Raw genomic sequence first — 26,437 nt, forward strand, 5'->3', positions numbered from 1 at the left:
TACAAATAATACAATTAGGGCAGTTTATTTCTCATCTCTAACATGATCAAAAGCTTTACATGGGGTTATGAGACTATGACAGCTATACACTAAACAAGCCGGGGAACAGCTAACCATGTTATATACAGCTTGACTCAATATTAACATACCATGCAAGAAAATATGAAATATAAGAAAACAATTGAACAATAATATAGCACCAATAGGAGTCTAGTGATGACCCGAATAACCTCATTTTAAAGGCATTGTTATTAAAGTGTTATAAAAACATACAGTACACAAAACAATTGTTCATTCCTTTTGTTTCATTTCAAAAAAACTATTCATAAGGCCAGTATCCTATGTAAATCACTGTCCAGACTGTGTTCGCCTGGTTGTGCTTATGAAAAATTGAAATGGCAAGAAAAACACATTTGGTATCTGTTCTGCCTCTGAGTTGAGATCAGTCACCACACTGACACACTTCATACAGTACAACAGGTAGGTATGGATGGTAGAGGGGAACAAGGGTTCAAAACTGATGAGTTAAAAATCTCAGTAACCCCAAATGACAAACAGTACTCATTTTAGAATGTAGCGTAACTTCAAGTTTTTTGATGAAAGCTGGTTGTGTTGTGATATCACCAACAAACTTGTTGAGAGCGAAAATCACAATCACTTTTTTTTTCAGAAAAAAGTGCCCACTTTAAAGACAAACTTACACGCTGCCTGTCTGTTTTACTGAAACAATTACGTGAAGACATTGATGATGTACTCCTTTCCTCAGAACTTTGTCCAGCTCCCTTTAAAATATTTAAGAATGAATAATTACAGAAGAAAAATAGTTCTACGTATAATATTGTATCTAGGTTTTAACAGTTGTTTAGTAGGCACTTGCGATTACAACCGTTCTTCTCCCCATTGTTCCAAGACAGGGAGAAGGCACACATCTTACTATTCAAATCAAACTTGTAAGGACTGGTTTCAGCAACTTTTTCTTTCACATGCTTGACTATATCCCCTAAATTAAAGCCTATAAGCGGCATGCTCTAACAAGTGAGACAATAGTTATGCCTCCATTAACATTTAGTCATTTCTTTTTTTTGTCGACATTTAAAAATGCTGCGTTTCTATTCAACTGTCTTGTGTCGATGAAAACAGCTGGACGTAATGATGTCTCCCCTTAAAATAACACTTTTCGCAAAAACCTAGAATGTCGAATAAAAATGTGGTAAAATTAGCAATATTTAGCAAAAAAAATACAATTTTGTTTCCAGGTAGAACCCTCTGTGGAAAGGGTTCTACATGGAACCCAAAAGGGTTCTACCTGGAACCAAAAGGGTTTCTTCAAATGGGACATCATGCAAAGAAACATTTTTTTTCCCGAGTTGAATAAATGGATTTTGCCATCAGTAGGCATTTAGAATGAAATGTGGAGTGGACATTTATAGTTACGCGATAACATCAAATGCCCCACGTAGGCCTACCTTCAAAATTATTCGTCAATAGTAATTTATTCGTAAGACAAAAGAAAAATCCACCCTTGTCGAATGTATAAAAATGTATTAGATCTTTAGAAAATGTCTCTGCCGTTTCCATTACACATGTGGCAATTTTTTTTTTGTGACATTGCTTTAGTCTAATTAACCTGTGTCAATGGAAACCTGCCTATAGTTAGTGAAAATGTGTGTCCTGTGACCACCTCTTTGACAAGAATATCATTAAAAACCCTAACACAGCACCACACAGACTGTAACCCTGATGAATATTGGCGAAGGTAAAATACAATCAAACACTCAAGGCACATTTTTTTTTGCCTTGGTTTGAATCTGAGTTTTAGATTTTTAATTATTTTGGAAGATCTATTTTTCCAAACAAGTTAAAAAAAACATTAGGTTTATTCACCTAATTACACGTGAACATGATTTATCTGACTATTTATAACATTCAAATATAAAATAAATGATACAGAATCATTCAATTAAATAGAGATAAAACTGTGTTTCTGCAGATGTCAGACCGATCACAGATTAGTATTGAGGTAGATAGTGGGCAGGGTTTGAGGTCTGATCTCACCATCATTGACCAAAAGTTGACAAAACCAAACATCAAATAAATGATAGACAAACGTGAACTATTCCAGACAAACGGAAAGAACCAAAAAGTGTCAGTGCATTCTGGTAATATTATGATCATATGACCACACTGCATTGAAACAGATGCTCATTATCTAAAACTAATAAAACACTTGATACAGCCAGTGATAAAAAGACTAAGATGATTCTGTGAGGTCAGTCTGAGAAACACAGGACAGTTCCTTTCACTGAAAAGCAGGGCAGGATAATGATCTTTTTTTTACCCTCCTCTCTCCAACAATCAGCCATTTCATGTTGCTGTTGTTGTTGACGACAGTGTGCAGCACACAGGAACGTGAGGTTCCTACTCACAGGCAAAGTAGTCCTTGAGTGGAGCGAAGAGGTGCCGGATAACTGGTACACTCCATGATCGGCCCAGTACTTTCTGCCGCTGGCTCCGACCCATGTTGTTGACATCAGTGTAATGCTTGGGAAAGCCAAAGATCCTGCAGAAAGGTCAATCACATAACATGGAAAATGTTAGAACCATTTCAAAACAATCCGAGGGTAAGTGTATTTGTTTTTAGAAATGACAGATTACATTCACTTAACTACCGTAAGTACATTGACTTTTACAACAGAGAGCAGTATCCATGATCAGTCACGGTATAGGAATAATGCTGCCTACAAAACTTTAAAACAATGTAATTACACTGTGATCACTTCTATATTCTATGCTGTTCCAACCTCTACCCTTTTACTCAAGAATAAAGACTTACTTCTCCATCTCTGTGCACCAAAGGTAGTCCTCCTTGCCATTAAAGTCGACAGGTAGTGATCCCATCTTCCCCTGTCTGATGGAGTTGGACTTGGTGGTGATGGTACGAACTTTGTTATACTGTAAGGGAAAGAACCGACAGATAACAATCACAGCTTTAACCATATTTCAAATATGGACGTACTCACCAGTCACACCTGATGCTAGAAACTCATTCAGAAATAAGAAAATAGCCATTAGAAGTAACCTAAACAGCCTTTTAACTTCAACCTCGCTTGTCAGTAAACTACTGAATTATAAGAAAATCTAGAAGCAAGAGCTTGTCAGTCTTACCTTGGCCGTGCGTCCAGGCTCCAGACAATCCTGCAGGTTCACCTTATCATCCAGAGAGGTAGCTAGAGGTCTAAGGAGAGAAAAACATACAGACAAGTGAACTCTCTCATGTAGGTGGGTTGAACATAAGAAAAACAACATGATATTGAGAGTGCATGTGTTAGTGTTCATCAGTAGGAGTATGTGAAGGGATATGGGGATGTGTCTATGTGTTACTCGTATTTATGTTTACCTGTTCATGCCAGGGAGGTTTCCCCAGAAGTAGCGAGCTCTGTGAGCTGGGCTCACTTTTACCGCATCGATCAGGATGGGATTACACTGGAAACAGATGAGATGAGATTTACAGTTGAAGTCCGAAGTTTACATACACTTACGTTGGAGTCATTAAAACTCTTTTTTCAACCCCTCCACAAATTTCTTTTTAACACACTATAGTTTTGGCAAGTTGGTTAGGACATCTACTTTGTGCATGACACAGGTAATTTTTCCAACAATTGCTTATAGACAGATTATTTCATTTGTAATTTACTGTATCATAATTCCAGTGGGTCAGAAGTTTACATACACTAAGTTGACTGTGCCTTTAAACAGTTTGGAAAATTCCGGAAAATGATGTCATAGCATTAGAAGATTCTGATTTACATTATTTGAGTCAATTGGAGGTGTACCTGTGGATGTATTTCAAGGCCTACCTTCAAACTCAGTGCCTCTTTGCTTGACATCATTGGAAAATCAAAAGAAATCAGCCAAAATCTCAGAAAAAGAATTGTAGACCTCCACAAGTCTGGTTCATCCTTGGGAGCAATTTCCAAATGCCTGAAGGTACCACGTTCATCTGTACAAACAATAGTACGCAAGTATAAACACCATGGGACCACGCAGACGTCATACCTCTCAGGAACGAGACGCGTTCTGTCTCCTAGAGATTAACGTACTTTGGTGTGAAAAGTGCAAATCAATCCCAGAACAACAGCAAAAGACCCTGTGAAGATTCTGGAGGAAACAGGTACAAAAGTATCTATATCCACAGTAAAATCAATCCTATATCGACATAACCTGAAAGGCCTCTCAGCAAGGAAGACGCCACTGCTCCAAAACCGCCATATAAAAGCCAGACTACGGTTTGCAACTGCACATAGGGACAAAGATCGTACTTTTTGGAGAAAAGTTCTCTGGCCTGATGAAACAGAAATAGAACTGTTTGGCCATAATGACCATCGTCAGGACAAAGGGCGAGGCTTGCAAGCCGAAGAACACCATCCCAACCGTGAAGCACCGGGTGGGCAGCATCATGTTGTGGGGGTGCTTTGCTGCAGGAGGGACTGGGGCACTTCACAACATAGATGGCATCATGAGGGTGGAGAATTATGTGGATATATTGAAGCAACATCTCAAGACATCAGTCAGGAAGTTAAAGCTTGGTCGCAAATGGGTCTTCCAAATGGACAATGACCCCAAGCATACTTCCTAAATTGTAGCAAAATGGCTTAAGGACAACAAAGTCAAGGTATTGAAGTGGCTATCACAAAGCCCTGACCTCAATCCTATAGAACATTTGTGGGCAGAACTGAAAAAGCGTGAGAGAGCAAGGAGGCCTACAAACCTGACTCAGTTACACCAGCTGTCAGGAGGAATGGGCAAAATTCACCCAACTTATTGTGGGAAGCTTGTGGAAGGCTACCCAAAACGTTTGACCCAAGTTAAACAATTTAAAGGCAATGCTACCAAATACTAATTGAATAAATGTAAACTTCTGACCCACTCGGAATGTGATGAAAGAAATAAAGCTGAAATAAATCATTCTCTCTACTATTTTTGTCACGTTCTGACCTTCTGACCTTTTGTTATGTCTTTGTTTTAGTATGATCAGGGCATGAGTTGGGTGGGTTGTCTATGTTCATTTTTCTATGATTTGCTATTTCTGTGTTTAGCCTGGTATGGTTCTCAATCAGAGGCAGCTGTCAATCGTTGTCCCTGATTGAGAACCATATTTAGGTAGCCTGATTTCTATTTTGTTTCGTGGGTGATTATTTTCTGTCTTTGTGTATGTTACCAGACAGGACTGTTTCGTTTCGTGTCATTCTCATTTATCGTTTTGTTGTTTTGTTCGAGTATTCGTTTTCATTAAAAGGCATAATGAATACTTACCACGCTGCACCTTGGTCCTCACCTTCTTCCACCAACAACGGCCATTACGTTTCGTGTCATTCTCATTTATCGTTTTGTTGTTTTGTTCGAGTATTCGTTTTCATTAAAAGGCATAATGAATACTTACCACGCTGCACCTTGGTCCTCACCTTCTTCCACCAACAACGGCCGTTACAGAATCACCCACCACTAAAGGAACAAGCAGCGTGGTAACGGCAGCAGCAGCGATCTCAGGACTCCTGGACATGGGAGGAGATTCTGGACGGCAAAGGACCACGGGCACAGGCTTGAGAATATCGCCGCCCCAAGGCTGAGCTGGAGGCAGCGAAAGCCGAGAGGTGGTGGTATGAGGAGGCAGTGCGGCTGGAAGCCCGAGAGGCATCCCCAAAAATGTATTGGGGGGGGGCACACGGGGAGTGTGGCGAAGTCAGGTAGGAGACCTGCGCCAACTCCCTGTGCTTACCGTGGAGAGAGAGGGACCGGGCAGGCACCGTGTTATGCTGTGAGGCGCACGGTGTCCCCGATGCACAGGCATAGCCCGGTGCGGTACATAGCAGCGCCTCGTATTGGCCGGGCTAGGTTGGGCATCGAGCCAGGTGCCATGTAGCCGGCTCAGCGCATCTGGTCTCCAGTGCGTCTCCTCGGGACGGGGTGCATGGCACCAGCACTACGTATGGTGTCCCCGGTTCGACAGCACAGCCCAGTGCGGGCTATTCCACCTCACCGCACTGGCCTGGCTACGGGAGCATTCAGCCAGGTAGGGTTGGACAGGCTCGGTGCTCGAGACCTCCAGTGCGCCTTCACGGTCCGGTCTATCCTGTGCCACCTCCACGCACCAGCCCTCCGGTGGCAGCCCCCCCCGCACCAGGCTGTCTCTCTGTATCCTCCCTAAAGGTGCTCCCGCCTGTCCAGCGCCAGAGTCTCCCGTCTATCTTGAGCTGCCAGAGTCTCCCTCCTGCCCAGCGCTGCCAGAGTCTCCATCCTGCCCAGCGCTGCCAGAGTCTCCCTCCTGCCCAGCGCTGCCAGAGTCTCCCTCCTGCCGTGAGCTGCCAGAGTCTCCCTCCTGCCCTGAGCTGCCAGAGTCTCCCTCCTGCCCTGAGCTGCCAGAGTCTCCCTCCTGCCCTGAGCTGCCAGAGTCTCCCTCCTGCCCTGAGCTGCCAGAGTCTCCCTCCTGCCCTGAGCTGCCAGAGTCTCCCTCCTGCCCTGAGCTGCCAGAGTCTCCCTCCTGCCCTGAGCTGCCAGAGTCGCCCGTCTGTCCTGAGCTGCCAGAGTCGCCCGTCTGTCCTGAGCTGCCGGTCAGCCAGGAGCTGCCGGAGCCGTCCGTCAGCCAGGAGCTGCCGGAATCGCCCTTCACTCCGGAGCTGCCGGAGTCTCCCGCCTGTCCAGTGCAGCCGGTATCTCCCGTTCTTCCGGTGCTGCCGGAATCTCCCGTCCATTTGGGACCCATTGCTAGGGTCCCCAGTCCAAGGTCGGCGAAGAGGGTCGCCGCTCGAAAGAGGCCACGGAGGCGGTTGAGGAGGCGGACAAAGACTATGGTCTTGGGGGGGGATCTGCATGGAGGAATGGGCCAAATTACCACCAACAGTGTGTGAAAACCTTGTGAAGACTTACAGAAAACGTTTGACCTCTGTCATTGCCAAGAAAGGGTATATAACAAAGTATTGAGATAATAGTATTATTAGTATTATTCACTAGGTCCCCCCATGTGGTTCTGGGATTTTTGCTCACCGTTCTTGTGATCATTTTGACCCCACGGGGTGAGATCTTGCGTGGGTGGAGCCCCAGATCGAGGGAGATTATCAGTGGTCTTGTATGTCTTCCATCTTCCATGTGTCCTTTGACAGCTCTTTGGTCTTGGCCATAGTGGAGTTTGGAGTGTGACTGTTTGAGGTTGTGGACAGGTGTCTTTTATACTGATAACAAGTTCAAACAGGTGCCATTATTACAGGTAACGAGTGGAGGACAGAGGAGCCTCTTAAAGAAGAAGTTGCAGGTCTGTGAGAGCCAGAAATCGTGCTTGTTTGTAGGTGACCAAATTCTTATTTTCCACCATAATTTGCAAATAAATTCATTAAAAATCCTACAATGTGATTTTCTGGATTTTTTTCCCTCATTTTGTCAAAGTTGAAGTGTACTTATGATGAAAATTTACAGGCCTCTCTCATCTTTTTACGTGGGAGAACTTGCACAATTGGTGGCTGACTAAATACTTTTTTGCCCCACTGTATAACCAATGCGGAGATGGCATGTGGGTATCTGCTACTATTAACCAATGAGGAGATGGGAGAGGCAAGACTAGCACCGCGATCTGCGTCACAAATAGAACTCTATTTTAGCCCTTGGCAACGCAGACGCTCGTTGACGGGCGCGAGCAGTGTGGGTGCAATAATTGAATAATATAGATTTCTACATTTATTTTTGCAACACTCAGGCACGCGACGCGAGCGGTGTAGTCAGGGTATAAGGTGTATGTAAACTTCCGACTTCAACTGTATTAGTAATAATGAAATGAAGACGCAAACACACCGCCCAAATGCCATTCAACAGGGAGAGAGAGGGAGAAAGAGCATGAGAGTTAAAGAAAGAGAGAGAAAGGAAGAAGGAGAGGCCTCATTGACCATGAAATAGCTGCTAGTGCCTTTACCTCAAGAAAGCGACAGATGTCGGCCAGGTCATGACCGCGCATGGCCACCACATTTTCAAAGAGCCAGAAGAACGGACGGTTGTCATCATCCTTTGGCCTCATCATGGTCAGCATCCTGTAATATTCAAAGAACAGCCTGCCTGTGCCCTCTGGAAACAGAGACCGAGAAAACCAATGAAACACCATTAAAAACCCATTTAAACCCATTTACTAGGCCAATGGATAGGTTAGCGTGTACAGACACATGCATCTAACAGTAGGCTACCATGTTAACTGCTAATAAAACGATGTGATAACATACTTGATAAAGTTCTCCAGACATTAGCTCTCTACATTGTCTAGCACAGTGGTTCATAAAACCTCTCCTACTTACCTCAGAAAATTCACAATTCTGTTGTAGCCCTGAACTAACTCACCCAATTCAACTATCCAAGGACTTGATGATTAGTTAACAAGTTGAATAAGGTGTGCTGGCTCTGGAATTGATCAAAGACATGGATGGCTGGGGGTTCTCCAGGAGAGGTTGGAGAACCACTGGTCAAGTGGAAACACTCCATTTACTTTGAAGTCAGGAGGTTCCTTACCAAATAAGCCCTTCCGAGCAGGGTTGACGCAGGCCAGGTCATTGCAGGGGCTTCCTCCAATCAGGAGGTCAAAGGGACCCCATTCAGCCAGCTGAAACACAGCAAACACAGACACACACAGGTTAGGGGTTAGAGCGTTGGACTAGTAACCGAAAGGTTGCAAGTTCATATCCCCGAGCTGACAAGGTACAAATCTGTCGTTCTGCCCCTGAACAGGCAGTTAACCCACTGTTCCTCAGTCGTCATTGAAAGTGTGTGCGTGTGTGCGTGTGTGTGTGTGTGTGTGTGTGTGTGTGTGTGTGTGTGTGTGTGTGTGTGTGTGTGTGTGTGTGTGTGTGTGTGTGTGTGTGTGTGTGTGTGTGTGTGTGTGTGTGCGTGCGTGTGTGTGTGTGCGCGTATGCTGAACTCACATGTTTCCTGGTGATGGTGCGTACGTCATTGATGTGCTCTATCTTGCCCTCGTGTTTGATCATACCCACAGTGATCGAGTCCCCACAGATCTCAGAGGCGATGTAGCGTTCTACGATGAAGCCCAGCTCTTTGAGCACAAGGTACCCTGCAAGAGCACAATGGGCATAGAAGATTATCAGTCACACACAAACCAAAACGCCTGAATCCTGAAGACAAGTCATTGCATCCTCATAAAACACACCACAATCACTTATCTGCAACCATCTCCCAAAGATAAATGAAAGCCCATATTGAGAATGTACAAACCTGTGGCAATCCCATCAAAGAGAGACAACACCCTGATAGGTCTGCGTTGATGGGCAGGAATGGAGGGATACACCCTGTGGGGTTCAAACTCTAGGGCACTGTTGTTGACAAAAAACTCTTGGACTCGCACGCTCCAGTCAGTTCGCAGCTTGAGTGATCCGTTGCACTGGGATGGTAAGCACATGAAGCAGCTCCATGGGTCAACATCCTTCAGCTTGTCAAAGGTTCCATCGCCAACCAAAATGTTCAGGCAGTCCTTACAGAAACACCTGAGAGAGGGAGAGAGAGAGAGAGAGAGAGAGAGGATAAGCGAGTGAAAGAGGAAATGGGAGTGAAAGAAGAGAGAGAGGAATGTGTACTCTTGAGCAGTGCTAACCTGCAGCAGCTGGCATTGCCACACAGAATGACCTCTTGGCCAGCGCAACAAATCGTGCAGTAGGACTGGTAGCCATCTTCGTCGTATCTGTACAAAGTCTCAATAAAGTTCTCCTGCAAAGGTTAGGAGGGACAGCTTTACCATGGGGACGAAGGTCATTCATGTCAACAATCTTTCAGATGATAAGCAGACATGATTTAACATGTCTACGTGGATACACTTGCATAAATAAACTTAACAGTCATTCAATTTATGAGAAGATGTAGTTAGTTTACCTTGCACTTCAGGCAAAGACTCCCCTCAAACAGTGGGTGGAAGGTGTGGATATGGGGGGTTCCACATGATAAACAGAATTCTGAGGTGAATAATGAATTGTATACATTAGTAAAATGACTGATTCAATTATATAAAACAATTCTAAAGTGCAGACAAATAGAGAGCAAAAAAGTACAATTACAGCTCAAAGAATGTTAAATACCTTTAACATGTTTGCCTTTCCTAACCTCTCGTACCATTGCCTCTGTGAACCACAAAATAAAGGAATTTAATTGATGCAAATATAATTCTATAGTGACAGATGAACTAGAAAAACGGCCCATATTAATGAATATGGATTGCTGTGGGTGTAGGGCTTACCTCTGCTGTAGCTCTGATTCCCATAGGATGGTCTGTTCTTGTTCACATACTTCCTCTTAGCTGGGGGCTGATAGTCTGCCAGAGACGAGTCTGAAGATTCTGCCTTTGAGTATTTGGCATCTTTGGGAATAAAACAAAATAAAAGGAACATGAGAGCACCTGTTGTTACTAGTGTACTACACAGGTATAAGTGTTACCCTGTTGTGGAAATATAATGGAAGCAACACAAAACGCGCCAGGGTGAAATGTCCCATAGGTACAGATCTAGGATCAGCTTCCCCGGCCCCAATCCTAACCTTAATCAGGAAAATGCTAAACTGACCCAAGATCAGCATCTAGGGAAAACATCACCCTAAACCACACATACTTGCAGGTGGTGGGGGGTTGAACCCATCTGGTCCAGTGGGCAGGAATCCACTGTGGGCCCAGTCCAGCATCAACTTAAGCAACTCCTGCTTATTCCCCGCTGCAAGAAAGGACTTCTCACAACGTTCACCAGCCAACTGCATAGACATGAAATATGAGTGGTGAGTGAGTGATGTGGTGCTTTGTGGTATTATACCGTATGGAATATTGTGATATATGGGGATGTAACAGTACAGTACTAGCATAGTTCTACATCTGTGTGTGCTGTCTTGCCAATGTCACGCAATGACCATGCAAGTTGAGTTGGAAAGACAGCACAAACAGATCTAGGACCAGGCTAGTATATTACAGAGTCATACATTACAATGTTAAGATAGTGATAGATAATAGCATTCATGTCCCACCTCAAGGACCTGGTAGATGGCATCTTTGTAGGTAGGCAAGCTGGAATAGGAATTCTTGCAGAAGCACTTTGCAAAAGCTGCAAAAGGCAGAAGCCTCTCTGTATAGATCTGCAACACAAAACAAAGGAACAATTTTGTCCAAACACCAATCTGTGCTGCAGGTCAATCTTGCTATTTACAATGAGTCAAGTCAAGTCCTCACCTCGGAAAACATTCCGTCACCGAACCACTCTACCCGGCGCTTGGATACAGGCGGTGCCTTGTTGGACTTCCAGAGCACCACCAGTCCAGGCCACCAGGAGAAGCCCTTCACCTTTCCCCACACCAGCTCTCCAGTGGGGAAACCCTTCCCATCCTACAGGGTGAGACCCCGGGAGATGGAGGGTTATTCACATGGGTTTATATGATATGGAAGCATGTTGGCATGCACAGCAAATATTTGTGAAAGTAGGAACCTGGTAATCAATGCCCTTCTTTGCTCCCCTGGGGCTCGTTGTAGACACGTTGGATGTATGATTCTCCTTTTTCGGGGGCTGAAAGTCAAAAATATTTATGCTTGAATACACAGATAAAATAGTTGACAATGCATGCCTGAAGACAGTGACGAACACATCCACTGATATCTGATGACCCTGAAAATTGGAAAAAAGAAAAGTTTTCCTATGGGTGACTACAATTGTACATATCCTTCTTTACATGTAATAGCAAATATTGGTCCTTTGTTTGTCAGGTTTTGTCAACCTTAATTCAAGCGACCCAATTTCAGAGCAGTGAGAATGAGTTAAGAAAATGGGAGACCACGTAAGTCCATATAAAGGGTTAAAAAGGAAATTAGAACGTTAGAAGCAAATCACAAGAGCCATGCACAGAAAGAATGACGTGTCGTTGACAGCCACGCACACCTTTAGAGCAAAATAGATGTTTTTTTTGTGTGTTTCGATTGCATTGCGCCTTTCACTGCCCCATTCGCCAGAGGTCAGAAGGGCTCCCCTCAAGCGTAGGAGCCACAGGAGGCTGGTGGGAAGATATATAGGAGGATGGACTCATTGTAATGGAATGAATGGGACGGTATCAAACACCTCGTTTCAATTCTAGTCATTACAATGAGCCTGTCCTCCGATATCTCAGCGCACCAGCCATCACTGGTAGGTGTTTTGAAAGTACCTACCGATGCAGCCTCGGACTCCTGGTCCTTTTTGCTGTCGTTGTCAAGCGCCTGTGGCTTGACCCAGGTGCCGGCACCAGCCTGAAACACAGTGCGCGCCTGTGGCTTCTGGCGTAAGCTGCTCTCCCAACCATAAATGCCCCTAATGGTGCCCTGAGGGACAACACACATGCACACACCTATTACGCACACTGCTCACAGGCATTGTACAAGCACACACACGTGGGCACAAGCGCGCACACACCCAGTCAGCACTCACATCCAAGAAATGCTATGACTACCAAGCATAAAGTCGACCCACATGAAAAAAGAAGAAGAAGAAAGATAAAGGAGAGGGTAAAAAAGTTACTAACAAGGTTAGTTTGTTAGACACGGGTGAGATACCAGTATGAACTTGTCCCAAGCATTTAAGGTTTTAATAAAAGCATAGAAAATTGTTGATTGCACAAGCAACAGCAAAGCAAAGCATACTAGTGACTCATAGAAAGGTTTGTCATAATGTCAAGCTTTGGAGACATGCAAAAGATCCATGCACGTTTTGCTTTGTTTGATTCCAAAGAATGATAGTTTCCATTGTCAGGTGTTGTCACGTGCAGTTTATTTTGATCTGTCACACCCCCACTATAGCAAGGTAAGAACACATCAAAGCAGAACAGGAAAAAACAAACATAGGCAACAATATCTACAGTATGTCCTTCTTTGTTCATATTTTTTCAGTACATTTTGTGATTACGATCTTGTCTCATCACTGCAACGGGTTAGGGAGAGGCAAAGGTTGAGTCATGCGTCCTCTGAAACATGACCCGCCAAGCCGCTCTTCTTAACACCCGTCCACTTAACATGGAAGCCAGCTACACCAATGTGTCAGAGGAAACACCATTCAACTAATGACTGAATTCAGCCTGCAGGCGCCTGGCCCGCCACAAGGAGTCGCTAGAGCGCAATGAGCCAAGTAATTCCCCGCCAAACCATCCCTTAACCCGGACAACGCTGGGCCAATTGTGTGCCGTCCTATGGGACTCCCGGTCACAGCCGGTTGTGACACAGCCTGGGATCGAACCCCAGGTTATAGTGACACCGCAACAATGCGATGCAGTGCCTTAGACCTCTGCGCCACTCAGGAGGCCTTGTCTGTCTTTTAAAACTCTGTTATCCATAGTTGATTATGAGTCACAAGAAAACAATAACGTCACCTTTAGTTAAATCTTAAGTTACCATATTTGTTGAATTGATTCACCCAATCCTACTAGACAAGAAATGTGATACAAAAAAACATCAACAAAATAATAAAAAATATTACCTCCATAGTATTTGTCCAAATGACGTTGTCCTCAACGAACACAGTATCGTCCTCATTCTTTGGCCCATCTACATAAACAAGTTTCATAGAAACCAAATCAATGTTTTGATGCAGAAAATACAAGAGTTTTGCCTGAAATTGTCAAAAGGTGAAAAGCCAGAGGATAGATAAGTAAAAAGACAAGGTTGGGGTCAATTTCATTTAAATTCAGTCAATGCAGGAAGTAAACTGAAATTCCAATTTCAGTTTACTTCCTGCATTAACTGAATTGAAATGGAATTGATTTGACCCCAACCATGGAAGGTGGATTGTTAAGCATTCTCTGGTAATGTGTCACCTGTACATCAATTCAATTGAGTTTAAGGCCAGGCACCACACCCTAATAGGGTATTTTGTTCCCCTTAATCACAATCAACTTTTACCAGTTGAATGTGGACACAAATATAATACTTTTTATATATTAAAATGTTTCTGAAATATTGTGCAAAAATATGCAAATGAGGTAATATCATTAAATATGTGCATATTTGCATATCACACAAATCCAATTTTCTGGACACTGGATGAAGCCAGACCAAGTATTTTGGTTTCATTTTGTTACACTCCTAGGAGCTGACTTACATATAGCAGATTGTGGATAAATATTTTTTTAAATCTTTCTATCTAAAATACTATAGAAAGATACGTAAAAATGCATTTTTGGCAAATGTTTTTAAAGGAAATGTAATCTAGAATTAAAACATGACAACATATCAACAATTCCCTATGTATAAGCCTGGAGAACACGTCTAAGGATAACCACAAGAAAGTTGATGAATGAAGATGCTTCTGAGGCAGAGAAAAATGTGTTGGCGTGTGGGAAGAGTCTGACTTTGGGGAAATGGCAGTTAAAGACAAATTTATAATTCATTTAAACTACCAAATGCCAAACACTCATTTAGACCCAATCACCGTAAGTTACTACATATAGTCCCGTTTGTAACATTCTCAATGAAATTGGCTTTTAAATGATGTGTGATTCAATGTAGTGAGTTTTGAAATTAAGGATGTATGACCATTTAAAAAAAATTACAATTCATGAAATGTTGATGACGGTAGTATGATAAACTAACGGAAATATACGGAAATATTTTCATCAACATTTTGACATTTAAATTTTTTACTTTTTAAAAATACTAACATTAATGGACAAACATACCCAAAACTCTTCAAATTGAAGAGTAGATGCAAAAAATATATATATAATTTTAGCCTGTGGTGACTGGCCTTAAGTGATATAGATGAATACCAATGATCATCTTCACTGACTGTCAATATCTTTTCTTACTGATTATCTTCTGCAGCCGCACTGTGCATGGCTTCACTGTCCCATTAAGGTAATTCACCTCTGGAAAACAACACATTGATGCTTCCATTATTAACAGGGATCCTGTGATAGAAGTATGTGAAACACTGAGAGAATCAATGGACAGTGTAAAATTAGATAGAGGTTATCATTAGGGATACTGTAGGTATAGATAGACTCCAACCCATATACCAGGGGTACTCAACTACTATTAAAGAAGGTCCGGTCACACAACCCACAGTTGAATCAATGTTGTTTCCATGTAATTTCAAGGAAATTACATTAAACCAACATGGAAAATACGTTGAATTGACATATGTGCCCAGTGGGACACGTCTTAGGTGGCAAAGGTCCGTATGGATAATGTCACTTATAGACGTTGTTATTAACCCTCACCTCACGACCCCATGCAACCCCAAACTGTTCACACCCCTTTTGTTGGCGGAATCAACATTTTGCCATTTATAAACTCATTTTCTGCAATTCTATACATTTTCCCATTTTTTTTGGGGGGGGATTTGTTTTCAGTTTTCTAGCTAAATTCCTGCAATTTTAATTTTGCTATGTCTTATGTGTGTTCATATGATTCCTACGGCTCCCATTGGCACATAATCTGGCAACGGTAACTACAAGATTTAGATAGCTGGTTAACCTAATTTACCTACCTAGCAAACATGGGCTAGTTGATCAACTGGAATTTTCTGATAGATTATAAACAGCTCTCTAAGGTCTGTCAGTGAATGACATACAGTAACAAAGGAAAAGTGCCCATGCACTGCCCATGCACTGCCCATGCACTGCCAATTATACTGTTATTCTACTATCCGCCGGTTGAATATGGCTGCCATTTACTACTGTAATGTGCATCCACAACTACAACATATTATATGATGCAATTGGAAGCCATGAGATTTTTTGCTTTTTAGTGCTGATTAGGGTGTCATGCCAAAATGCACTTTTGCTCTGAAGGCTTGTGCATTCCAGACAATGCTAGACAATGCTAATGGCACCACACACCAGGCCCGGCCAACGATAAAGTGACTAACGGGGAAGTTGAAATCGGCGAGGGGGCAACATTTTTTGGGGTTCTTGCAATGGAATTAGAGATCGACCGATTATGATTTTCAACGACGATATCGATACCGATTATTGGAGGACCATATTTTATATATATATTTGTAATAAATGACATTTACAACAATACTGAATGAACAATGAACACTTTTACTTGAACTTAATATAATACATGAATAAAAATCTACTACCCTGCCGCCCCAGTTTAATATGGTCAAATCCGGAAACTATCACTTTGAAAACAAAACGTTTATTATTTCAGTGAAATACGGAACCGTTCCGTATTTTATCTTACGTGTGGCAACCATAAGTCTAAATATTGCTGTTACATTGCACAACCTTCAATGATATGTCATAATTATGTAAAATTTTGGCAAATTAATTACGGTCTTTGTTAGGAATAAATGGCCTTTCAACAGTTTGCAACTCCTGCATATATACCCTGACTCTGCTTGCACTGAAGGCAAGAGAAGTGACACAATTTCCCAGTTAATATTGCCTGCTAACATGAATTTCTTTTAACTACATATGCAGATTTTAAAAAATATACTTGTGTATTGATTCTAAGAAAGGCATTGATGTTTATGTTTAGGTACATTATTGCAACGATTGTGCTTTTTTCACGAATGCACTTGTTAAATCATCAAGTTGAAGTAGGCTCTGATTCGATGATAAATTAACAGACACCACATTGATTATATGCAACGCAGAACAAGCTAGTTAACTTAGTAATATCTTCAACCATGTGTAGTTAACTAGTGATTATGTTTAGATTGATTGTTTTTTTATAGGATAAGTTTAATGCTAGCTAGCAACTTGACTTGGCTCCTTGCTGCCACAAGGTCATTTTGATGCTGCACTCGTGTAACAGGTGGTCAGCCTGCCACGCAGGCAATGTAATCGGCGTCCAAAAAGGCCGATTACCGATTGTTATGAAAACTTGAAATCGTCCCTAATTAATCGGCCATGCCGATTAATCGGTCGACCTCTAATTGGAATTATATTGAATTCTGCCTATATCAAGCTACAACACAATAAACACAGTTCAAATTCCGAGACTTCGAGATCATTGACTACTTTTGAAATCTGTACCCAGAGCTACGGGAAATAGGGGTACTGAGGGCATTGCAGCACCCTCTGAAAAATCTGAATAAAATAAAATCTCTATATTTTTAAATAATAATCATTTAAATATTTCTTTCTTCGCTAAAGTAGTGTACTGGGTACTTACTAGTCCTGTATTAGCCAACCTATATAGCCGTCTGTAGTGTAGCCCCAAAAATTGTTCTTCTAAGTCAACCAATGGCGGTGATGACGTGGATGACGATTAAGGCATGTCGATTAAATGCAGAAGACACATTTCGGTTGAATGAATTCAGTTCTGAAACTGACTATGTACCCTCTTTCCCAATCATTCCCAGTCAATGGTATGGTACGTTATCATAGCTACCCCATATAAGAATACCATCTCTTTTACATAACAACATAATGTATGTAAATAACAATAATTCTTGCCCACTCTAAAATATAAATCTGTCTATTACCTCTATTACACTAACACAACCAACCTTATATAATACTACCCATAGACATACAAACCTGAAGCATGCTCATGCTACACTAACCTACCCCAACAATAGAGAGCTGCCGCCATCTTGAGCAACTCAACCCATTTAAGCTAACCCATTCATGTGCTAATCCACTTGATAAGCTGCTTACCGGTACACACACAAACTAATGCTAACTCAAAATGGTGCTGTACCCTAAAAAAAGCATTTGAGGGCTCTTGTGTGTGCTACACTATACTACAGTACATTTCATACAGTGATAATAAAATATGTTAGTCCTATTCCAGTCCCTTAATGAAACAATGTACCTGATGGAATCTTTCTGGGACGACCTCTCTTCTTCATGCCAGACTCGTAGATACTGTTGTTGTCTGATAGAGCGCTGTCATTGGTCAGGTCTACTTCCCGAACAGAGTCCAGCTCACTTTCTGTCACACTGTCAGTGAACTGGGCAGCGTCCCCATTCTCCACAATCTAAGAACACAGACAGACACAAATAATATAGATGCAGATACAGACGCAAGCACACGCAGATAAGAACATAAATGGGACAATACCAACACAATAACTTCCATGCAGGAGTGCAGTGACATACAATTGTGTGATGCTTTTTGACTTTCCCCTACCTGTGTGAAGACCTTCTGGGCTTCAAGTGGGGGGCAAGGCATGGCTAAGAGGGTCAAAACAAGTTTCCTGAAGATGCTGGTTGATCCAGAAGCCTTCAACACAGTGCACCAATGTTGCTCCAGTGAGGTGGCTGCAGAGCCATTTTGGATGCCCCCATCAGATCCATTTTCTCCCTCTTCCCACTGTCCCTCCTCTGCCAGCTGGTACTCCAGGAACTCCTTGTTCAGCTGGCTGATCTCCTCAGGTGAGCTGCAGAGCCCAAGTTTAGCCCCCAGCTCTCCCACCACCTTCCCTGTGACCGTCAACCTACCCTGGGGGCTCAGTAGCTGGGCCATGCTCCTCAACACGCCGTCACTCAGAGGCAGCCCCTCCGCCACGCTGGCTGTAAGTGCTGTGTAGAAAGACAGAGCCTGTTTCTGTAAAAACTGCAGTGCTTCACCTCCTGACTCTGATGACTCACACAGGAAGTCCTCCACTGCAGCCCCACCTACGTTCAGCTCTGGCCCTGGCAGGTGGAACTTTGTGGTCTTGAGGAGAGAGACGTCACGTTCCTTGAGGAAGCGCACGACGGCTTGAGGACGGAGGAAACTGGAGGCATAGGAGCGCAGGAGGTTGCTGGCTTCCTGTAGGATCTGTACCAGGTCGGCCCGGGCCGAGCCCTCATGGTGGTGCAGTCGCTCTTGGAAGGCACGGAGGGGCTCCAGGGCCTGGTTTAGGAACATAAAGATAGCCTTGATTTGGGGATCCTGTAGTTGTGTGCAGATCAGTTTGGCCTTCTCATCTACGTCATCCTCTTTGTTACAGGAGCTGAAGTGGGAGATTAGATCTGTCCACATTTCCAACACTTTCCTGGCTAACATGCAGAAGTTAAGGCAGCAGGTGGTGAGGGGAAGGGTAAGGCCATTGATACTGGTTATGCTAGAAAACAGTTCCTTCAGGTTGTCATTCTTGGTGGAGCAGAAGGAGTAGTGGGAGTAGATATCTACAATTAGCTCCTGGGCCTGAGTGGAGAGCTCTACCATCCCAGCATGGCAGGATGCATCAGCCACTCCATACAGCCTACCTAGCACCACCACGTTGGGGTTGAGCTCCCTAAGCTGTGAGCAAATCTGCTCAGAGGCAGCACCGTTACCATCTGTGTAGAGAGCCGCGAGGTTAGCTGCAGGAAGCCCAAACCTCTTCAAGGTCTCCACCAAAGCCGCAGCAGTTTCCTCTCCAGTATTGTCTTCGGCTGGAGACTGCAGGACATCCAACAGCCTGATGCAGTGTCTGGCTGCCTTCACATCAAAATAGCCTACTAGAACTACAGAAGCTATGCCAGCCTCCCCTAGCACCACTCCTCCGTACATGTATATGCAGTAAGGAGTCTTTTGGCAAGCGGACACTATGTCTTCTGGGTACTGTAGTCCCAGGACATACTGACCGTATCTGTTAGACACCTGGTCCCCAGCCGCGGACGGACCAGAGACGCAGTTAACCTGAATGAAGCACAGGACCAACTCACTACAAGGTGGACAGCTGCTGATGCTGCCCTGCCTGCTCTTTCTCGCATCGGTTCTTAAATTGCATCCATTGGCAGCCAGGGTAAGCTTCTGGTGCCTCTTGCACTGTGAGTGACGCTTGAGGTCAACAAGGCCCAAGTGATAGATGTTGAAATTCATGTCACACAGACTGCAGTAGGCATGGACCTCTCCCAGAGTGCTAGGCCCTACCCAGGAGTGCGTCTCCCTCCATATATCTTCGTAAACTATACGTTTCCTTTGATACTTCCCTAAAGCTTCTTCATCCGTGTTGGTTTCCAACCCCCCTGTCGGAAAAAAGGAAAACACAAACTGATTAACAGAAAAATACCAACAATATTCCATCCTGAATATAAGGTCACAAACAGCACCAAGAACATTTCAACTCAGGATTAGAGCCCTGCACGGGAATGGATTTTAAGCCCGAGCCATACCCGCAACTTTCAGGCCCTGCCTTACCCAGGCTTGAGTGCTTCTGCCAAATTTAAGGTGCATGTGTCCCTGCCTCAAATTAGAGATAACTTCCTCCCTGAGCTGCAAGCGGTCTGCTGCTAGTCTGCGTGTGTGTGTATCCATGACAATACTTTTAGATATTAGCTAGCTACATTTCTACTCACTACTCAGGATAAGTGAGAGAATGGATACCTGATTGACTGGGGTTGCGGCTGGCAGACTTGCGGCCAAGTCCCTGGGGGGAGCGGAGGGGGGGTCTGGCAGGCTGGATCTCCTGGCCCTGGCGAGCCTCCACAGGGTTATACACCTGCCCCACCAGGTTAGCCTGGAAAAACCTCTTGAACCACTTCAGGAATACGAAGTTGGGCTGGAACCTTCCGTTCATCAGCTCCTCCACTGGAACAAACTAAAGGGGAGGGATTTAGAACAATAAGCAAATACCACATGGAAGCAAAGGGCAAATCCCTATCAACCCTCTGCCCAGCGATAAAATATTAACGTACAATCAAAATAATATCCTTGATTTAGAGTTAATGTGATGGATAAGAAAGTATGGGTGTAGTCTAACCTTGGTGACACCAGTCTTTCGGAAGCCAGCTTGAAGCAGATTGTAGTTGTGGATGAAGTCTGGTGTGTCCTGGGCCTGGAACTTCACTGTGCTCATGTCAATGCACCCAGGGAAGAGCCAGTCCATCAGCTGGCAGTAGCAGGAACCTGCACACCACACAGACAATAGAAGTTTTAGACTATCTAGTAACAAAGGAGAGCAGGACAGAATAGCCAATAGTGAAACATGCGTTCAAATGTTATTGGTCACATGCACATGTTTAGCAGATGTTATTGGTCACATGCACATGTTCAGCAGATGTTATTGGTCACATGCACATGTTTAGCAGATGTTATTGGTCACATGCACATGTTTAGCAGATGTTATTGGTCACATGCACATGTTTAGCAGATGTTATTGCAGGTGTAGCGAAAAGCTTGTGTTTCATCAGTCAATAGAGAGAAGAATACTTGCCCACTAAGTGTCAGGAGTCTACATTTCACAATTGTACAGTACCAGTCAAAAGTTTGGACACAACTACTCATTCAAGGGTTTTTCTTTATCATTACTAATTTCTACATTGTAGAATAATAGTGAAGACATCAAAACCATGAACCAACACATATGGAATCATGTAGTAACCAAAAAAGTGTTTGATTAAATCAAAACATATTTTATATTTCAGATTCTTCAAAGTAGCCACCCTTTGCCTTGATGACAGCTTTGCATACTCTTGGCTTTCTCTCAACCAGCTTCATGAGGAATGCTTTGAAGGAGTTCCCATATATGCTGAGCACTTGTTGGCTGTTTTTTCTTCACTCTGCGGGTCAACTCGTCCAAAACCATTTCAATTGATTTAAGGTCGGGTGATTGTGGAGGCCAGGTCATCTGATGCAGCACTCCATCACTCTTCTTCTTGGTAAAATAGCCTTGCACAGCGTGGAGGTGTATTTTGGGTCATGGGATGGAGTATCACTGCAGAATACTGTGGTAGACATGCTGGTTAAGTGTGCCTTGAATTCTAAATAAATCACTGACGTGCCACCAGCAAAGCATCCCCACACCATCACACCTCCTCCTCCATGCTTCACGGTGGGAACCACACATGCGGAGATCATTCGTTCACCTACTCTGCGTCTCACAAAGACACAGCGGTTGGAACCAAAAATCTCACATTGGGACTCATTAGACCAAAGTACAGATTTTCACCGGTCTAATGTCCATTGCTCGTGTTTCTTGGCCCAAGCAAGTCTCTTCTTCTTATTGGTGTCCTTAAGTAGTGGTTTTCTTTGCAGCAATTTGACCATGAAGGCCTGATTCATGCAGTCTCCTCTGAATAGTTGATGTTGAGATGTGTCTGTTACTTGAACTCTGTGAAGAATTTATTTGGGCTGCAATCTGAGGTGGAGTTAACTCTAATGAACTTATCCTCTGCAGCAGAGGTAACTCTGGGTCATCCTGTGGCAGTCTTCATGAGAGCCAGTTTCATCATAGCACTTGAAGTTTTTTGCGACTGCACTTGAAGAAACTTTCCAAGTTCTTGACCATTTCCAGATTGACTAACCTTCATGCCTTAAAGTAATGATGGTATGTTATTTCTCTTTGCTTATTTGAGCTTTTCTTGTCATAATATGGACTTACGCATTCCTGCGTCTGTCTCCCGAATCATTCATACCAACGTGACATGTGTTAAGTTTTCTGTGATGGTGAATAAAAAGTTGGCTACAGTTCAATACAAAATGTTGTCAGATACATACAGTATGTTCTGGTAATATCTGAGCTGGCTAGCCAGCTAGATAGCTAACCTAGCTAACAAGCTAGCAAACTAACCAAAATATTTTCTAGAAAGTAGCTTTTAGCTGCCTGGCTTGTTAGTGACATATCCTAAACACATTTTTAATCAAAAAAATTTTTTGGCATGTAACGTTGGTATTTGGACCCAGCTGCTGCGATGTCACGTGCCATTTATGTGTTTATACCTTTTCATAATGACAAGGACATGTTTGACGTCGGACAACAACAATAGAATGTTCATGATTTAATGTGTGGCAAAGCATACACAAAAAACAAAGACAAATACAATTTATTTTCAAAATAACAGAATAGTATATTGTGAGTTTAATTATCTTACTGGTCTGTGCAGCATATAGGCTACATGGCCGCGCCATGCAAATTAAATCAAATGTTCTTATTTTCTTCATTAAACAGACAAGACACACTTACATTCATTCCCCTGTTCTGATCACAGTCAACCCACATATATTTTACAGTAAGAATGAATATAATAGATTTTAACAGAATAAAATATCAATAATATCTTTCACACACAAATTGAGGGTTACAGAACGTGTGGAACCGCTGTCATATAACAAAAATATGTATTTCAAAACAGGGCCCATGTCCTAATTTTTTTTGCTGCAGAACAATTAGAATCTTCTCTTCTGATCATGTAAAGAAACTGAAATTTCATAAAGTAGCTTTTTTGATCTACGTTGGATGTGATCACACCATTGCGCAATTTCTCTCCATTCAAACTCCCCACCAGTTATTCTGTCTATAGAAAGATCGGTTTCTAACTTAAACTACAAATCGCTAGGAGCCTAGGGATATTAACCCATCATTTATTAGCTAAATATAAGGGCCTTTAAGTATTTACCTATCAAAGTCAAGAACAAATATGTGAAATGACAGTATGCGTTCCACCAGGCTAAATGCCAAAGCATTTATGTGACAGTAGACAAGAACATCTCAAGGAAATAACTAGATACATTTAAATGGAGAGAATAAATGCATTAAAAGCATATCTGTGAAGCTTTGTGATTGACAAGGACAAGTTTGATGTCTGACAAAAACGACGAAAAGTGACATTTATACTGAGAAGTTAGCAGGACTTTTAAATACATTACCGTAATCATGACTAGGCCGGTTGGTGGAAATTAACATACAGGTTTTGTTGCTGGCAAAACCTTTCAGATATAATGGAAAGGTCGACAAAAAGTTGGCGGCAAAATGTCTTGTTTGGAAAAGCGGTACTAGTGAGACGGTACCTGAACATATCTGCTCTACCCTGGTGAATTTGATGTCCAGGATCTTATTGAGCCAGTCCAGCACCTCAAAACGGCTGCATTTTCCTGCAGTGGCATCTGGGGTCTGGTCCGGGTCCACATATGTCGCCATTTTTTTCTTACCTAGAAAATGACACAACACAGAGAAGTTTCACATGGACATTATAGCATTTCTTTTAAATCAAACATTTGCACCTGTGTGTAATCATTTAAATATAAGTGCTGGTAAAATATATTATACACCAACAACTAAATAACAATCCTATATTTCCTTGTGTCAAATTTGTAATAACCAGTGTCACGTTTTTATTTCTTGACAATAGTAAATCTGTAATCTGAAGCCTTAACAGCCCTCAATCGGGTCAAAAGAAGATGGGGATCAGTATTTCATAGGAAGGGAGACAGCTCTATGTTGTCACAACAACTGATGTGCCTATCAAAGTAATTCCTACCTTTTGGACCTCAACTTTTGGGAGGAAAAGTATATGTACTGTATATATATATATATATATATACACTACCGTTCAAAAGTTTGGAGTCACTTAGAAATGTACTTGTTCTTGAAAGAAAAACTACATTTTTGTCTATTAAAATAACATCAAATTGATCAGAAATACAGTGTAGACATTTTTAATGTTGTAAATGACTATTGTAGCTAGAAACAGTAGATTTTCTATGGAATATCTATGGCATACAGATGCCCATTATTAGCAACCATCCCTCCTGTGTTCCAACGGCACATTGTGTTAGCTAATCCAAGTTTATAATTTTAAAAGGCTAATTGATCATTAGAAAACCCTTTTGCAATTATGTTAGCACAGCTGAAAACTGTTGTGCTAATTAAATAAGCAATAAAACTGGCCTTCTTTATACTAGTTGAGTTTCTGGAGAATCAGCATTTGTTCGATTACAGGCTCAAAATGGCCAGAAACAAATAACTTTCTTCTGGAACTCGTCAGTCTATTCTTGTTCTGAGAAATTAAGGCTATTCCATGCAGGAATTGCCAAGAAACTGAAGAACTCGTACAACGCTGTGTACTACTCCCTTCACAGAACAGCACAAACTGGCCCTAACCAGAATAGAAAGAGGAGTGGGATGCCCCGGTGCACAACAATTTGCACAAGTACACTAGATTGTCTAGTTTGAGAAACAGAAGCCTCACAAGTCCTCAACTGGCAGCTTCATGAAATAGTCCCTGTAAAACACCAGTCTCAACGTTAACAGTGAAGAGGCGACCCCTGGGATGCTGGCCTTCTAGGCAGAGTTGCAAAGAAAAAGCCATATCTCAAACTGGAATAGCCTTCATTTCACAGAACAAGAATAGACTGACGAGTTTCAGAAGAAAGGTCTTTGTTTCTGGCCATTTTGAGCCTGTAATCGAACCCACAAATGCTGATGCTCCAGATACTCAACTAGTCTAAAGAAGGCCAGTTTTATTGCTTCTTTAATCAGAACAACAGTTTTCTGCTGTGCTAACATAATTGTAAAAGGGTTTTCTAATGATCAATTAGCCTTTTAAAATGGTAGAGTAAATGGCTGTTAGTCGGCTAGTGACAGTGACTAAGTTCAGCGCAGGGTACTGGGTGGAGGCCAGTTTGTTTTTCAGACTCTCGGTCCCAGCTTGTACTGACCTCGCCTTCTGGATGATAGTGGGGTAAACAGGCCGGGGCTTGTGTGGTTGATGTCCTTGATATTTTCTACATTTTAGAATAATAGTGAAGACATCAAAACTATGAAATAACACGCATTTCCTCATGTAATAACCAAAAAAGTGTTAAACATATCAAAATATATTTTATATTTTAGATTCTTCAAGTGGCCACCCTTTGCATTGATGACAGCTTTGCACACTCTTGACATTCTTTCAACCAGCTTCACCTGGAATGCTTTTCCAGCAGTCTTGAAGGAGTTCCCACATATGCTGAGCACTTGTTGGCTGCTTTTCCTTCACTCTGCGGTCCGACTCATCCCAAACCTTCTCAATTTGGTTGAGGTTGGGGAATTATGGAGGCCAGGTCATCTGATGAAGCACTCCATCACTCTCCTTCTTGGTAAAATTGCCCTTAAAATGTGTCTGTTACTTGAATTCTGTGAAGCATTTATTTGGGCTGCAATTTCTGAGGCTGGTAACTCTAATGTACTTATCCTCTGCAGCAGAGGTAACTCTGGGTCTTCCTTTCCTGTGGCGGTCCTCATGAGAGCCAATTTCATCATAACTTTTGATGGTTTTTGCGATTCACTTGAAGAAACTTCTTGAATTGTTCCGAATTGACTGACCTTCATGTCTTAAAGTAATTTCTCTTTGCTTATTTGAGCTGTTCTTGCCATAATATGGCCTTGGTCTTTAAAAACCCCCTACCTTGTCACAACACAACTGATTGGCTCAAATGCATTAAGAAGGAAAGAAATTCCACACATGAACTTTTAAAAAGGCACACCTCTTAATTGAAATGTATTCCAGGTGACTACCTCATGAAGCTGGTTGAGAGAATGCCAAGGCAAAGGGTGGCTATTTGAAGAATCTCAAATATAAAATATATTTTGATTTGTTTGACATACTTTTGGTTATAACATGATTCCATATGTGTTAATTTCAGAGTTGTGATGTCTTCACTATTATTCAACAATGTAGAAAATAGTCAAAAATAAAGAAAAATCCTTGAATGAGTAGGTGTTTTAAAACTTTTGACCGGTAGTACTCTTCCACCTTTCTACCCAAAGAGTTCTTTATT

The 26,437-nt window shown here is 42.4% G+C and overlaps 1 protein-coding gene across 4 annotated transcripts in view; it reads right to left on the reverse strand.

The window, feature by feature from the left end:
* Positions 1-26,437, reverse strand: part of LOC112221882 (DNA (cytosine-5)-methyltransferase 3A-like) — a 29,253-nt gene continuing 2,816 nt past the window's right edge. Inside the window, exons 2-25 of one of the 4 annotated variants that reach the window (XM_024384286.2) lie at positions 23,687-23,827; positions 20,661-20,806; positions 20,285-20,498; positions 18,119-19,926; positions 17,801-17,966; positions 14,833-14,892; positions 13,506-13,573; positions 12,209-12,358; positions 11,496-11,573; positions 11,243-11,395; positions 11,041-11,148; positions 10,638-10,773; positions 10,271-10,390; positions 10,113-10,154; positions 9,910-9,989; positions 9,635-9,747; positions 9,259-9,527; positions 8,952-9,097; positions 8,542-8,632; positions 7,958-8,106; positions 3,398-3,483; positions 3,166-3,235; positions 2,834-2,952; positions 1-2,560 (exon numbers count right to left, since the gene is read on the reverse strand). In XM_024384286.2, coding sequence (XP_024240054.1) covers positions 2,419-2,560; positions 2,834-2,952; positions 3,166-3,235; positions 3,398-3,483; positions 7,958-8,106; positions 8,542-8,632; positions 8,952-9,097; positions 9,259-9,527; positions 9,635-9,747; positions 9,910-9,989; positions 10,113-10,154; positions 10,271-10,390; positions 10,638-10,773; positions 11,041-11,148; positions 11,243-11,395; positions 11,496-11,573; positions 12,209-12,358; positions 13,506-13,573; positions 14,833-14,892; positions 17,801-17,966; positions 18,119-19,926; positions 20,285-20,498; positions 20,661-20,806; positions 23,687-23,816 — 4,644 coding nt within the window. In that variant the 5' untranslated portion in view covers positions 23,817-23,827 and the 3' untranslated portion in view covers positions 1-2,418. The remainder of the gene's footprint in view (positions 2,561-2,833; positions 2,953-3,165; positions 3,236-3,397; positions 3,484-7,957; positions 8,107-8,541; positions 8,633-8,951; positions 9,098-9,258; positions 9,528-9,634; positions 9,748-9,909; positions 9,990-10,112; positions 10,155-10,270; positions 10,391-10,637; positions 10,774-11,040; positions 11,149-11,242; positions 11,396-11,495; positions 11,574-12,208; positions 12,359-13,505; positions 13,574-14,832; positions 14,893-17,800; positions 17,967-18,118; positions 19,927-20,284; positions 20,499-20,660; positions 20,807-23,686; positions 23,828-26,437) is intronic. The other 3 variants (XM_024384287.2, XM_024384288.2, XM_024384290.2) reach the window with 3 other exon arrangements.

This window comes from Oncorhynchus tshawytscha, linkage group LG22 (assembly GCF_018296145.1).
Source record: "Oncorhynchus tshawytscha isolate Ot180627B linkage group LG22, Otsh_v2.0, whole genome shotgun sequence".
NCBI lineage: Eukaryota > Metazoa > Chordata > Actinopteri > Salmoniformes > Salmonidae > Oncorhynchus > Oncorhynchus tshawytscha.